This window comes from Eumetopias jubatus, unplaced genomic scaffold (assembly GCF_037043125.1).
Source record: "Eumetopias jubatus isolate StellerSeaLion01/CBP00866 unplaced genomic scaffold, mEumJub1_p1.0 scaffold_2, whole genome shotgun sequence".
NCBI classification, from domain to species: domain Eukaryota; kingdom Metazoa; phylum Chordata; class Mammalia; order Carnivora; family Otariidae; genus Eumetopias; species Eumetopias jubatus.
In genome coordinates, this window is record NW_028274808.1 from 133,074,725 (window position 1) to 133,090,629 (window position 15,905).

At 33.7% G+C, this 15,905-nt stretch overlaps 1 protein-coding gene across 2 annotated transcripts in view; it reads left to right on the plus strand.

Moving 5' to 3' along the window:
• The first annotated feature begins 15,622 nt into the window (after positions 1-15,622).
• MAPK10 (mitogen-activated protein kinase 10) overlaps positions 15,623-15,905 on the plus strand; it is a 163,513-nt gene continuing 163,230 nt past the window's right edge. For both annotated transcript variants that reach the window (XM_028124192.1, XM_028124193.2), the window contains exon 1: positions 15,623-15,688. In XM_028124192.1, coding sequence (XP_027979993.1) covers positions 15,623-15,688 — 66 coding nt within the window. The remainder of the gene's footprint in view (positions 15,689-15,905) is intronic.

The window sequence follows — 15,905 nt, forward strand, 5'->3', positions numbered from 1 at the left end:
CCTAATGGTCTGCTAAAGCTACAAGTGTGAGTTGTACCTTATTATGAAGTTGTAGTTTTGTTTAGGCACCAAAGAAAGGCCCATACTTTGGTTGAAGCATGGTTTTTGAGTGCTGTGTTTTCCTTATCAATTCACCCTTATAATGGCTTTAAGGCTGTAGTTAAGCCTATTGAACCTAGAAGCTGTATTCTGTCTTCTAAGAAGAGTAGCTATTCTTTGTTACATTCTTTCCCACCAAACACATTTTTTTTTCTCCTTGGAATGACACATGAAAAATATGGAAATTGATTTTAAATAGAGTAAAAATAAACTCATAGGTCTGTATACTTTGTCTTTTCATTTCTTGTCATGAGGAAGCAGTGGCAAATTAAATCTTATTAAAGTAGAGCTACTCTTCAACATACAGAATTCAGCAACTAAAAACTGATAAGAAGTTGACCTAAATACTCTTTAGAGGGTGTTATAGCCAGAAAATTGTATTAAATATTTTTCCTATATTTCATCAATCATATAGAGTCTTGGAGTTTGGCTTGCATTAGGCCCTAGAGGTTCATGAAGTGTACAGTCATGGTAGACTTGATCAATTGCTCATCCTCAGGGCCCAGCACAAGGATTGGCACATAAATAATACCCAATAAATATTTGTTCATTGAATAATGAATGAAAAATTTCAACATATGCATTGCCATATTAATATTGAGCTCATGTATTGAAATATAACTTTCTACACTCTAGATGTAAGTCGCTAAGGAAGTTCATCTTGTGGGGTAAGGGGGTGAGGTGGTGAAGTAGAAGTGTCGTGTCACCTCCGGAGGGGGTGGATAGCAACCTAAATTATTTGGAACCCTTTGGTAGAGAGAGTTATCTCTTCTTATTTATTTATTTATTTATTTATTTATTTATTTATATCTATATGGACTCGTGTATTTATTTTATACTTCGGGTTATAATCCAATACTACATTATTTATGTTGTTGCTGAAGTTGTTCCACATTTGGCCATTCAGATTGGTTCTTTCAGATTGGGGGCTCTATCAGATTGGCTCTTGTGTCCCTTTGGCATGCCCTTATTCATAGTATTTTCAGTTTTGATGTGTCTTCAACCTCTCAGGTATCTAAGCACCTGCTAGTGCATTGTGTTCCAGGTCATCACCTGTGAAAGCTATAGCAATTCTTTCACCAGTGCATGCTAGGCCTTATTACTAGTGATGGGATCATCCTTACCAGACAAGTTATCCAGATCCAAATTCCGTCTTAAAGTGGGCTTCCCAGAACTATTCCTGGTATCAACTTTTCTAGATGGGTTCCCTGGGAAACATGTTCTGAGCCAGAGTGATGCTTTGGGGAGTGCTCTTAGAAAAACACCTATAAGGAGGTAGGAAAAGCAGCATGGGCAGAAGGTGAAGCCAAACTGCAGTGCATTTGCAACAGAGGCTTCAGTAAATCCCATGGGTAGCTGTGAAGTTGGAGTGACCCTACAGAGATGTCTTAAGACAAAGGGTAGGTATGTGTTGGGGGTTAGGGGATTGGTACTCCACATTCACTGGGAAAGGGGTGTAAACTTGGGTAGAGAAACTCCCTTTAGCAGTGGGCCATTCCTGGGAAGAGTCTCAGCTGTGTAATGTCAGCAGGCAGAACTCCCAGTACCTGGAGAAATGAGTGGCTCAGTCCTGAAGGGGGAATCTGGTGTTATGACACAGCATCCACTGCAAATGAGAAATGTGCCTGTTTTATAAATATGCTTGGTTAGTGCAATTTCTAATACTGTCTTGTTTGCTGCATGAGATATATTAGCAGAGTAGCCATCCAATATGGCTTTTTCCTCCTATATTTTGAGCTATTCCTTTCAAGCCAGTGACATGCTAGATGGCATTTTCTCAAAGCAATTTCTCAGGATTCACACCTTCATACTCCTCCTGTTTAGTTTGATCCCGACCCATAAACACTTCTCAATTTTGCCTTTTTGGCTCCAAACTAGATTTTTTATATTTCTACACTTTTCCTTGGAGTTTGAACCCTGACTGTCCAAGCTAATTGACATCTGTTGGTGGACATCTTGGCTCTTTCCACAGTTTGGCTATATGGGGAAATCAGAGGGGGAGATGAACCATGAGAAAGGATGCACTCTGAGAAACAAACTGAGGGTTCTAGAGGGGAGAGGGCGGTGGGGGGATGGGTTAGCCTGGTGATGGGTATCAAAGAGGGCACGTTCTGCGTGGAGCACTGGGTGTTATACGCAAACAATGAGTCATGGAACACTGCATCAAAAACTAAAGATGTAATGTATGGTGATTAACATAACATAATAATAAAAAAGAAAAGAAAAGCTAACTGACATTTCCCAATTCCTTTCTACTCAGTGGACTCTGTCCCAACTGGGCTAGCAGAAGTCAGCTTTCAACTCGAGGAAAGGAAGAGCTTTCCTACACATGTTCACGGGAGAGGAAAGTGATACAAAAAATAAACATGCTAATCTTTGGGCATATTCAAGTCATTCCTTCAAAAGTTCTCTATGTTGTGAGACAATTAAGACACAAGTGAATCTACTGAACGTATTTAAAGGTTATAGAGAGCCTAGAGATTAGGACAGAAATTAATTAAATAAACAAAAAGAGACATTTGCCCTGATCCAAATGCTAAAATTCTAGATACAAATGTCATAACAAATATATTAAACTGAGTATATCACTAGAAGAAACCTAAAACACTGTGTTTATTGTTAAGAAATACTTGTAAAATTTTGAACTAGCTTTACTAACTCTAAGCACAAGTGGATTTCTATATATATGTGTATGTGTGTATGTGTATACATATATATATGTATCCTTCTAAATACCAACTGGTTAATTATATGATAAATATATGTAAAGGGAGAAAAGAAAGTATTTCTCTTGCTTTTAAGTCACTCATGGCATCCATCACCGCCCTTCTGTCCTACCTGTAGCCTGTCTACTTATCAAAATGTAAAGGCTCTGTTACCACTGTCAAAAAAAAAATTAAAAAAGGACATGATTCATGATTCTTACATTCTTTTAAAATCATGTTACTCCTTTAATAGTTTTATATTTTCCCACATTGTTCAATTAAAAAATACAGAGGTCAAAAACTGAACAGAGGTTCAATTCAAAACACAGAGGTTAGTATACTGTTAGCTTTGGTTTGTTTATTTGTTTTTACTGTGGATGAAGCATTTGGCATGGGTAGCTTTTATAAGTGATGGCTAAATATAGGTCAGCCTTCTAATGGCTTTATTTGAACTTTACTTTTTGTTGTTGTTGTGACATTTCAACCAATCATGAAATGTCGTGGATGAAATTAAACCAAACTAAATTTATATGGCATAACATTTTATTTTGTCATGGACCATATTAAAATGCCTTTTGATTTGTTTATATATATATATTTTACACATAGTTTTATTATTGACATTTGTAGGGCACGTTTTAAAGTAGGCTTTTAAATGCAATTCAGTATATCATAATTTACTTAGATTGGATAAGGGTAAAATTTCTAAACATAAGCTTTGCAGAAGCATGCAGTTTTATGTTGTAAGATTAGGTAATATGTTGTAATTCATATACATATTTCTGGAAAAGAAAATATTAAAACAATTAATTTATTATAAACACTTTAAAAAACCTTGTCTGTAGATGGTTTTCAGTAGATGTTCCCTTCTCCTCACCCCATCCCATAACCTATAATTTACTTTGGTTTACATTGGCAGGTAATTAAAACCATTTGAATATAAGAATATTAATATTCTACTTGAAAAATACACATTTTTTCCTATGAAATACTTAATTACATAAAGAAAAAATCTTCAAATTATCTATTAATTTGGTTGTCATTAAATCACCTTCCTCTAAAAAGGATAAGGGTTACTTGATTAAAATTGCTACATTTTTTAAATAACTGTAAAACAATAAGGTATATTTTATATTTCTTGAAATATTAGATATATTATTCTTATAAGAAATGTTCTTTTAAAATACCCACTGCACTTAGGCTAAAAGAATAAGGGAACATTTGATTTTATGTGAATTTATGGCTACTCTTTTCTGCTTGAAGCATTGGGATTGTGCTGTGAGTTTGTGTTGGCAATATCCCAAATATCTGCCTTTTATTTCTTCATTCTATGAAGTTTTGACTGAATAAAAAAAACCAACAACCTTTATGCTGCTCGGTAAAATGAGTATCTGTTTGCATTTGTGATTCCTTAAGTTTGGTTCTTTAGAATTTAAAAAGATTTGACTGTGCAAGATAGGATGTAATAATGTCTCCAGAAGGGGCTAGTCTGATAGATCTGTCTCCAAAGTAGGAGGTGGAAAGAAACCATGAGGGAGACAATGAGAAAGGCTCTAGGCAGCAGTAGGAAGAGGGATGTGGAGGGGAGTGAGAGAGGCGCAGATAAAAAGGAAGGGCTGTTTCTGAGGTTTGTGTGGTGATGAATATGTCCCTGCAAGAAGAGCTGGCTAGAAACCCTGGAGAAAGCTGCCTCCATTTTCATCCTCCCTTTTACTTATCTCTGTTTCAGAGTTTATGGTTAATTATTTTTAGAAATCATTTCCTTCTTGCCCTCTTCACGCCCCTTCAGTTGCTAAGTGACTGGAAGGTAGAGTGACCTCTGAATTTATTCTTCTCATTATATTGTTAGATTTTTTTCCACATCACTTAAGGGACCAAGTTGTTTGTGTAAGTTCCACACCCTTCCAGGGTTCAAGTTGACGTCTCACCTAATGAATAGCCCCTCCTGGCCTAGTTATTCTGGGGATGCATAATTAAAGCAATAATGCTACTCGTTTAGTGGAATTAAGATTTCATTTTCACTTTTGAATTAATTGCCCAAAGGTTTATTTCTTTTTTCTTGCTTAAGGCATATTATTATGTCTGTCTGTGTTAAAAAATATTTTTAAGTATCCATCCTTAGAAAAATGAAAAAGTTACTCTAATGGAAAAATTTTAACCCTGAGGATTTAAAAATAAGCACGTATATGTACAATATTTTAATTTTATGGGCATTCCAAATAGGCACTGATTTTGGCCTTTTATTTTTGAATTCTTCAGTATTGTACATGACTTTTCAGTATAGCTTTCTGACATAGGGTGGATACTAAATATATGTGTATTTTTCATTGAGTCTATGTGGTGGGAATTTGAATTTTCTTTTTGAAATGAGATGAATATTAAAAATGATTTCACATATTATGAGGAATTCTGACTAAAAATCAAAATGCTTTTTGTGTATAACACTATTCCCATTTTTACTCTTTGGGACTTGTAGTCTATATGTATTTAACCTCTGTGATGTGAAATGTTATTTGTCTATCAAATTGTATATATAAGAAACACATATATAGATAGCACTTATTATGTAAAAGGCACTATCCTCTATGCTTACAGTGCTATTAATGTAGAATCAGTGAGGAAAATAATATCGTCTTTTCTCTCTGGCAACTATTTGGAAAAGATCATGTGTAATTCATACACAAACACATACAAACCTAGAAATGATTACAGCTATCTGGAGCATGAGGCTGTTAGAGGCTGAGGAGTCTATGTGTAGAATTATAGGTATGATGGTGGTAGGCACATAGGGTTTTGTGCAGTAACTGAAGAGCAGAGTTTTAAACTTCTTGATATTTAAATAGTAAAATGTCTTGAGAAATGTTGAAGAAAAAGATGTAACTAGGCAAAGTTAGTGGTTGATATACTTCACCTGGATAAAATACTTTTTGTGTTTGATAGTGAGATCTAAACAGGTGGTATCCTGTAAGATAGAAAAAGAAGAAGACACACGCACATAAGCAGGCACAGGGAGAGGGAGGCAGAGAGAGAGAGGCAGAAGCAGTTTCCCTGCTGAGCAGGGAGCCCGATGTGGGTCTCGATCCTAGGACCTTGGGATCAGGACCTGAGCTGAAGGCAGATGCTTAACCGACTGAGCCACCCAGACACCCCCATCTCTAATATATTTAAAATATTTCCTGGTCAGTGTTTTTGAGAAATTTAATCTGTTTACTGCATAGCATTTGGGACATTTGGATTTGAGTCCTATTGCCTCACTGATGATGTATGAATTTGGAAGGTTTCCTAACCATTTATCATTAGGCCTTAAGTTTCTTATCTATGAAAAGAAGTTTCTTATATACTTGGTATTTTTCTTTCAGTTAAAAAAGAGAAGTTGAAAGCTTTGCATCTGTTATTTTACTATATGCTGTAACAGCATTTTTTGATTAAAAAGATGCAGTCTTCACTGTAAAACTGAAAAATGCATAAAAGCACAAAGATTATGGAATTTTTCTATCTCTATAAAACTATATTCATATCTATTTTTAAAAAAAGATTGGGGACATACTGTAACCCATTTTTGTTATGTTTTTTTCACTTGACAATGTATTGTGAGTATTTCTACATGTTATGATTTATAAATGACTAAATGGAATTATATTATGTTTTAAAAATACTTTTATTAGGGACGCCTGAGTGGCTCAGTCAGTTAAACATCCGACTTTTGATTTCAGCTCAGGTCATGATCTCAGGGTTGTGAGATTGAGCCCTGTGTTGGGGTCTGCAGTGGGTGTGGAGCCTGCTTAAGATTCTCTCTCTCCCTCTATCCCCCGTCCCTCCCCACTCTGCCCCTCTCTCTAAAAAAAAAAAAAAATTATTAATCCATTTTTATTGAACATTTAGTTTTTCAATTATTTTACTATGAATAACGCTATTGTTGACATTCTTATAGATTAATCTTTGTACAGATACTTGATTATATCTTTAGCATAAATTCTTAGGTATGGAATTATTTAAATCTTAAATGCATTTTAAAGCAAATGAGTATCTTGTTATCAAGCTACGCCCAAATTTGTATCAATTTTAATTTGCAACGTCTAATAATTCATTCAAGAAATGTTTATTTGGTGCTTATTTTATATTGGATAGACATGAATGAAGTGAGATATTGAGAGAAATAGATGTCTAGGAGGAAGAGAGCAGGGTAGGTCTGTTCCACACTGAATATGATTCATCAAGAAACTTTAAGAATTTGAGAAGTAAAACAATATTTTATTTTTTTTGCTATTAAGTGGAAAAGCTCTCTTTTTTTAAAGTTACTTTAATGGCAGTTTTGTACTGGGATTATTTTGTTATGCTGACTACCTTGCTTGGCTTCTGTGTCCCTCCTTGGTGAAGGAAGAAGGTGAACTCTAATGGTAATTACTTCTCCTCCAATTGGTTGCAAATCATAGGATGTTTTTGCTATCAAAATTAGAATTTTTCTCAACAAAATTAGAGAACTTTACTTTCTTTCCATTTATGTTGGTAATCAGCTGATCTTTTTGTTTGTTTGTATGTTTTATTGTTCTCGTTCTGTGTTTTATCTTTTTTTCCTTTTTTAATGGTTCTGTTTTGTGTTTTAAAGTGTCATTTCTAATGTACCACTTTTCCTACTTTAATACTTTTATACTCATCCTTTCAATTGTTCTTTTATGGGGATTCTGACACCTATCTCTAGTTGCTTTTAAGATTTTATCACTGTGTTGGCTGCTCTTCATAATATTTTTAAGCATGGATTTATTCTTATCTATCCTGCTAAGGACTTCATTATGTTTTTCAACTATTTAGGAGATTTAATTGTCATTATCAATTCAAATATTGCCCCTTGCCCATTCTGTTTAATTTGCTTTGTTCTGAAATTCCTGTTATATTTATTTTGGACCTTGTTATTCTATTGCCTATATCTCTCAATTTTTTATATTTTCCATCTCTTTAGTAGCATGTGATAAATTCTGGTGAATTTCTTTCTAATTGATTAGCTTGACTGTTTCTATTTATCCTGTTCAACCTATTAGGCTTTCAATTTAAAAGCCACTTTCCCCACAACTTCTATCTAGTTCGTTTTCAAATCTGTCAATTTTTCTTCTTATCATAGTGATAGCTTATTTCTTATGGCACTCGTCTCTTATTCTGATTCTTTAATTATTTCACTCATTCCTACTTATGGTCTTTCCAGTTGTTTTTATCATATGAAGTTCTTGTGGTGGTAATACTTTTATAGTATCTGATGATGCTCACTTATGGTATTTGTTTTCCTTGTGATATTTCTGGAAATTTGTGATTTATCTTTTCATTTCTTTTTTCATTTCTGGTACCTGGTAACTTCCAGTGGTGTGCTAGTAGATGTTCAATCACCAGTTCTCTGAAGAAAGCTTGGTTTGTAGCATTTGCCAGTTTCTATGGTATAAATATTCCCACCGAGGCCAATTTTAAACTACTGAAGTGGTGTCATCAAGCTTGGAGTTGGGAAAAGCTGTGCACATTCAGCTTTTGCAAGCTGATTGTAGGAGCCAAGTTCAGAACACCACTGGCAATTTTCCTTTTCTCGTGTAAATTCAACTGCACATTAACTACTTTTTGTTACAGTTTACCCAGGTCATCTAGAATTTTGTGGTGTAAGAGCTTCCATGTTAGCTAAGCCTACCAGGTTTCTAGGACCAGAAGCAATGCTATATGTTCAATACTAAGAAAATTTAAAAATGTTTTTATGTATTATAATTCTCAAATTGGTGAATTTTGCTGTTTTTACATTTCTTATTTTGTATGTTCTTTCTCTTCAATAATCCTTCTTATTTCTTATGTATTTGCATCTTTCTCATCTCTTATATTCTTGTCTCTATTGCTTTACTCCTGCTAAGTAAGTTTATCAAAGGATTTCTATGGAAGCGATCATCTTGTTATATGAACAATATTTTAAGAGATACTTACCTTCTAGATGTAGACAAGCACAGATTACTTGGGAGGGAGTAGTATTTATTGGATATTAAATATTACTTATTAGAAAATATTTTGTGTTCTTACAAATGTATGATTAGAGACATTAAATTACTTTTGCTTTTATACTGAATCTGGTGATAGGCTTCTAGATGTTTGTGTTGAGAGTGCTCTAAATCAGAGGTTGGCAACCTTTTCTTTTTAAAATTTATTTTAATTAAAAAATGTTTTTATTTTTTTAGTAAGCTCTATGCCCATTGTGGGGCTTGAACTCAGAGCCCTGAGACTAAGAGCCACACGCTCTACTGACAGCCAGCCAGGTGCCCCTGGCAACCTTTTCTAAAAAGGGTCAGATTATTTTAAGCTTTGCAGGCCATATAGTTTCTGCCACAGTTACTCAAATCTACCATTATAGTGTGAAAGCAGCCTTAGACAATATGTAAACTAATGGGTGGCCGTGTTCCAATAGAACTTTATTTACAAAAATGGATGGTGAGTTGAATTTGTCCATGGGCCACAGTTTGTTGACTTCTGTTCTAAATGATAGTCCATGGACCAAAAGATATAATAATATCTTAAAGTGATCAAATGCACAGTTCTTAATAGAAAATTAAATTTAATTCTATTTTTTCTATCAGCACTAAAAAGATAATTTTTTTAAAAAAGATAATTACTTGCTTCATGGTATATTTACTTTTCATTTGTTTTTTTATATGTACATTTTTTGTACATAATTGGGAGACTTCTTTGGGCATAGAAGAGACAGAGTATTTTTTTTGTAATTAACTATAATTTTATATTCTAATATTGTACATATGCTTACAGGCTGTTAAGAGAGTCATCTGTTAATAAATCTGATATGTAATAAATACAAAAATTATTTACAGATGAGTTTGTTTTATATTAGTTCAACTTGGAAAGTGCGGGATCTCAAAACATTTTTTGTAATCAATTGTTCATTTAGTTTTCTCTTGCAAGTATTACATTTCAATGACAAACCATGGGAACCTGGAGCTGCCCAGAACAATTTGATTTTTTGCATCTGTGAAGCTTCTCAAACCTCCTGTGGTTTAGTTGGCACATCTCAAATATAAAAGAATTTAAGTATTGATCTGCTATTAAAACACATCAAAGTTACATTCTTTTATAGCAGCTACGTGCACCAGTTCAATCTAATAAATTCTTAAGTGTATCTCATTCATACAACTTGGCCTACTGCTTTGCTCAGAGTAACCATTAACTCACATAGGCATGTAATGAAGCGAAACTCAGTATAGTACATAGCAAGGAGTGCACATATGGGGCTTTCCCCAGAAGAACAACCAGTAACTGAAAGCACTAAATTCCCCAAATTATCATCCCCTCCCTTTTCAAGGTCCTCATGGGTCCTCTATTGCATCAAGATATTGTCACTAATTCCATTTTAGACTAATATCGAGATAATGCCCTGGCCATTTATGTTGTTTCCATGCAATGGTGCCAAATGCTCCCTGTCATGCTATCAGGAAATATAATTACCAAACTAGTTTTCTGTAATTCACTGAGATTATCATACTGAACATTCTTTTTCTTTTAATGTCCCTTTGTGGAGCAAGACGTTTCTGCAGTGACTTGGTGACTTAAGTCATGGTGCTACATTTGGAATCTTTATGACGCAACCAGGAAAGGTCAGGATGCTTGCTTTCCACAGCAAAATTATTCATTCATTAAAAATTAAAATACAGTGTTCATTTCAGCTGGTGAGCTGGATGTTATTATTTCCCACATGTCCAGTTCAGCAGTACAGAACTAAAACAACCTTGCTGGGTAGCATTTCTGAGGTCGTCTGTGTTAGACTCTTTCACACTTTCACTACTACAAACTCCTCATTCCTAATTTGTTAGCATCAAATTTATTGAAAACTTATAGATCTCAATATGCAAAGATAGTGAAAATACTTAGATTTGTGCTAGAGAAGGAAAGAAGCTTTTTTTTCATTTGGTTTTCCTTTTATTTAGTAAACATTTACTCGACATTAGCTATATGCTAAGAACAGTGTTGGGCCCTGGGGTTGTGAACATGAATAAAACATAGTCACTTTCCCTGAGAAGGTCATAATGTAGTATGGAACAAACATATGAACAAACAGGTACAATATTATAAGATATTCATAATAAAAGTACAAACAAAGTGCTGTGAGAAGACTGCAGGAAAAATTGAAGAGTGGCTGGGAGAACATTTCCCCATTTAATGCATCCTATAAGATAATGAGACAATAATGAATGGGACAACATATTTTAAATGCTGGAAATGAGCATTTGGAAAATGGAAATAAAATAAAAATACCATTTATAATAACTTTAAAGAAAGGTGAGAAAGAACTATACAGAGAAAATACGTAACAAATATAAAATACTTTTTTTGTAATTTATTAATTTCTTTTGGATAGAATTGCTTATTTAAAGCAAAAATAATAGTAATCTGTTATGGGGTTTATAAAATATGTATAAGTGAAATATATGACAACAATCGTTCAAAGGACCTGAGGAGAAAATTGAAATATACTATTATAAGTTTCTTAAACTATATGTGAAGTAGAATAATATTACTTGAAGCTAGATGACTTAAAATTTATAATGCAGGTTGTAAACTCTAGAACAACCACTAAAAAAAAGTATAACTAGTAAGTTTTTGGATAAAATAAAATATAATCATAGCATGTAACACATTTTACTCTCCCTTGGAAATTCTACTTATGCTTAGAGAGAGTAGATTTACCAATGTTTGTTTCCCTTTATATTTTTTCACATTTTCTGTAACAAGTACATATTACTTCCAGAAACAGAAAAGAGTGTTTTAAAATAATAGAAGGTGCAGAGTTGAAACAAGGTGAAACCTTGTTTCAAAGGATGCATGTCACTCCCTGTTTACAGCACAGCTCAATGAGAAGATAACAGTGAAAATCATTACAGAAAAGCTGAATTGCTTTTTGCTTGGAGCATGAATAAAGTTACTATATTTATTATCCAAAGGACAATCCTGAGAGTGAAGGGGAGCACTATTAATTACACCATAACAACAGGCTGAAGTTAGGATTACCCTAAACATAACCTGTAGTAGGAATAAGCAGCCCAGGTAGCCTCTTTCTTAAGAATAGAATATGTATGAATACAGGAGAGCGGACTCTTATCTGGTCCATGCACACTACCTTCTTATTATGGTTCGCTATATGCTATAACTTGTAATAAAAAGACAGATAACCTCCTCCCCCTACCCACAGTCTACCAGTAAATGCACAAGACTTGAAAAGGCATTTCACAAAAGACAATAAATAAATGGCCAATAAACACATGAAAATAAGCTCAACATCATTAGTAATCAAGGAAATAAAAAATGAAACTATAACAAAATATTATTAAATACTCATTAGAATAATTAAAATTTAGAAAACTGATAACACCAAATGTTGGCAAGGATATAAAACGACTGAATTTTCCTACATTGCTGCAGGGGGTTGATAATGTGCCTGGCAGTTTTTCATAAATTAAACATATTCCTAATCTTATAATCCAACAATTTTTTCTCTCAGTACTTTTCCTGAGAGGAATGAAAACATATTTATACAAAAATATATGTACATAAGTATTCATAGCAGAATTATTAATAATGTTAAAAAATAGAGGCACCTCAAGTGCCCTCAAACAGAATGGATAAGCACACAGTGTTGCATTAAACCAAACCATAAAATGAACAATTACTAAAATTTATGCCAATATGGCTGAATACTAAAAGCATAATGCTGAGCAAAAGAAGCCCAACTCATTGATACGAGTTTTAGGACAAGAAAAACTAATTTATAGTGAAAGAAGTTAAAATATTATTTGCCTGGGGAGTGGGGAATATTGTCTAGAAAAGAGCACAGGGGTTTTCAGACTATTTTTTATCTTCATTGAAATGTGAGTTACATGGTTCTGTGCATTTGTCAAAACTCATCAACCTATACACTTAAGAACTGTTTATTTTGCTATGTGTAAATTATACCTGAATTAAAACTGAACTTAAAAATTTTTTAAAAAGTAGAGGTAATTGGCAAAAATGATACATAAATCTCATGGAAATCTCATGGATACAATAAAATAATCTCACAGACTAAAAATTGAGAATAGGTTGTTTTGTTGTTTTATTTTTTACTTTCTGACTATATTTTAGTAATTATTTTATGAGGGGTTGCTTTCTTATATAACAGAAAGTCTAGAAGTAGAAAAGTTCCAGAATTTCTCAATTCAGTAGTTTAATGTTATCATCAAGCACAGTTTCTTCTATCTTCCTGCTTTACACCTCTCGGCATTTCTCTTCAAGATCATTTCCCATTAATGGCTATTATGAATGTTTTGGTTCCGGGCATTTGTGCCTCCAAAGCAATGCCCAGCAAAAGAATAAAAGACCACTAGTTCTTTGTGTCACTTGAATTTTTTCTATTATAAAATATTTGACATGTCAAATAGTATTTCATATATGTAGGCTTTAAAAAATAATAATGAAACAAACATGCATGACTGCACCACTCAAATTGAAGAAGTAGACATGGATCCTTGGTCTTTATTACGCACATTAATAGCAGTGGATAGAATGTCAGCATTCATGCCAGTTCCTTAGGCCCCAGTCCCACAGGGTGATTCAAAGAAAGTCAGGTGACTACTGCATATACAGCGGGTTATTGTTATAGAAGAGGAACTCCAAGCGTAAGGAACCCAAATCTTTATAATTGGCAGTAAGCATGGCTTGCCCCAGAGGGACACCATATCTTTACTATACTGGAGAGTAATCAAACCTGCCCTTTCTTTGCTCCATAGGGAGATAGTATCTCTCTCTTCCAAAACTGTTTGCTATTATCCTTGAGAAGGTAGTCTGGAATAAAAACAGCCAGTGCTTCTGTTTGTCAGACATGCAGAAATGTGAAAGACCTAATTAGAAAATTGTCTTTCAACAGGGGTGGGCTTCTTCCCCACCTTCCACCCTCCATATTTCTGATGCATGACCTATTGTCTCAGCACGATTTAATGCATAGTTTCTTCTTTCCCTATATATCTGAAATGCAGACTTTAACATAATTAGGCTTCCATGTATGTATGTATGTGTCTGTTTTTGGCTCCTTATTTATAGGTCTATTTCTGCATCAATCCCATGTACGTTTACTTTAGCTTTCTACCTCCTAACCTCCACAAACACTTACTTTGCTCTTCTTAAGGCACGTCTTATATGTTCTTGCCCTTTCATTCTTTCTTAAATTTAAAAAATCTGCCAAATTCCTTTGTATTTTTTCTTGCAGTTCAGACCTTCCTTCTGGGATTGTGTTGCTAGCTCTCCTAAAGTTTGTTTAAAACTTCCTCTACTGAACAAACTGAGAGTTGCTGGAGGGGACGTGAAGATGGGGGGGATGGGCTAACTGGTGATGGACACTAAGGAGGGCACTTGTTGGGATGAGCCCTGGGTGTTATATGTAAGTGATAAATTTCTAAATTCTAAATTCTACTCCTGAAACCAATACTACATTAGATGTTAACTAACTTGATTTCAAATTAAAAAAAAAAAAAAAGCTGCAACCATTGTGAATATACCTTATCAAATAAAACAAACAAACAAACAAAAATCCTCTACTAAGCTCAGTGCAGGTGTCTTCAATGTGACTTCCCACCATAGATATGTTTTAAGCTTTGTTTCCTGGACTCTACATGCTACTCTTTAAAAACTAAAGTTCTCATCTTCAGACATCAGCAGATGTCCTGGGGACAAATGGCAGCTTCAGCTCATTTACTTCTTTGCATGAAATCTTTCACTTTGTTTTCAGCCTCTCAGAATTTTTCTTCTCTTTCTCTTTCTTTCTTTCAGCAGTTTGGTTATGCATTAAAAAATATATTTTGTATATTTCATCTAACTTTTTTAGGAGTTTTACACTGAGAGTGGTTTTCAAGATATCTAATCATTCATATTGTCAGAAACAGACGTCTTGTGTCAATTGTGGCTTTAAAATTGTTTAACTCACAGAATTGTGTCTTGCATACAATAAACATTCAGTAAAGTGTGCCTAACTGAACTGAAAAATGTTTCAGTCAGTTTTCTCTGATGCTGCTTCATCATACTCAGATTAACACAATACCTAATTTGGCATTACCACCATTACATGATTTTATCCTCTCCTTTAAAAATTATTGATTTTATGCTCTCCTTTGCAAAATTATAAAATATTTCAAACATATGGAAAATAATATTTTTTTAGTCTTGGTTTTATGATTGTATAACAAAGCAATGTACATATTTTTGTCTATTTAAAAATTTTATGTTAATAATACAATGATCTTCATACCCCTATGCAACTTGCTTTTTCTCCACTCAACATCATGTTTGAAAAATTTATCTATGCTGATACCTTAAGTTTGAATTCAGTTATTCCACGTCCTGTATATAATTCTATTATCCATTACAGTTTATTTAAAAGTCCCTTTATTCTATGATAAACATCCTTATATATATGCTCTTGAGCATATGTTTGAGATTTTTAAAGTTAGATGCCTAGAACTGAAAGCCCTGTATAATAAGGATGTTCTAAACTTTAACTTATTAAGTATATCCAATTCCCTATATCTAATCTTTATGATTGTGGTGGTATTAATCATGATAAAAATAGAACATTTTACCTTATTTTATTATTTAGTGTTTATGATTTATGAAAGGTACCTGTCACTAGTCAGGATACAGATTATGCTGAATATATGTTATGCATGACACCTTGTATTTAATTCAAATTATATTAAAGTTTATACTATGAAATAATGAACAATTAGGTGATTTGGAAATTCATGCCCCCCCCTTTTTTATAGGTATTTATGAGCCTCCATTTATTGCACTACTGCAGTGAACCAACCTTGGATGTGAAAGTTGCCTTTTGTCAGGTGTGTGTTCCTTACAGGTAAAACAAGGTACAGTATATTCTCTTGTATTTCCATTTTGCCATTTCAGCTTGCATATGTTCCACATCAAGTTGATGTAAATAGAAGTGGATAGTTAAATGTTTTTTCTTTCCCAGTTCACTTAAGTTAGAATGGGAATGAAAATGATTCTTTTTAATGATTATAAATTAATCACTGGGTACAGTGATTTCTTACTAGG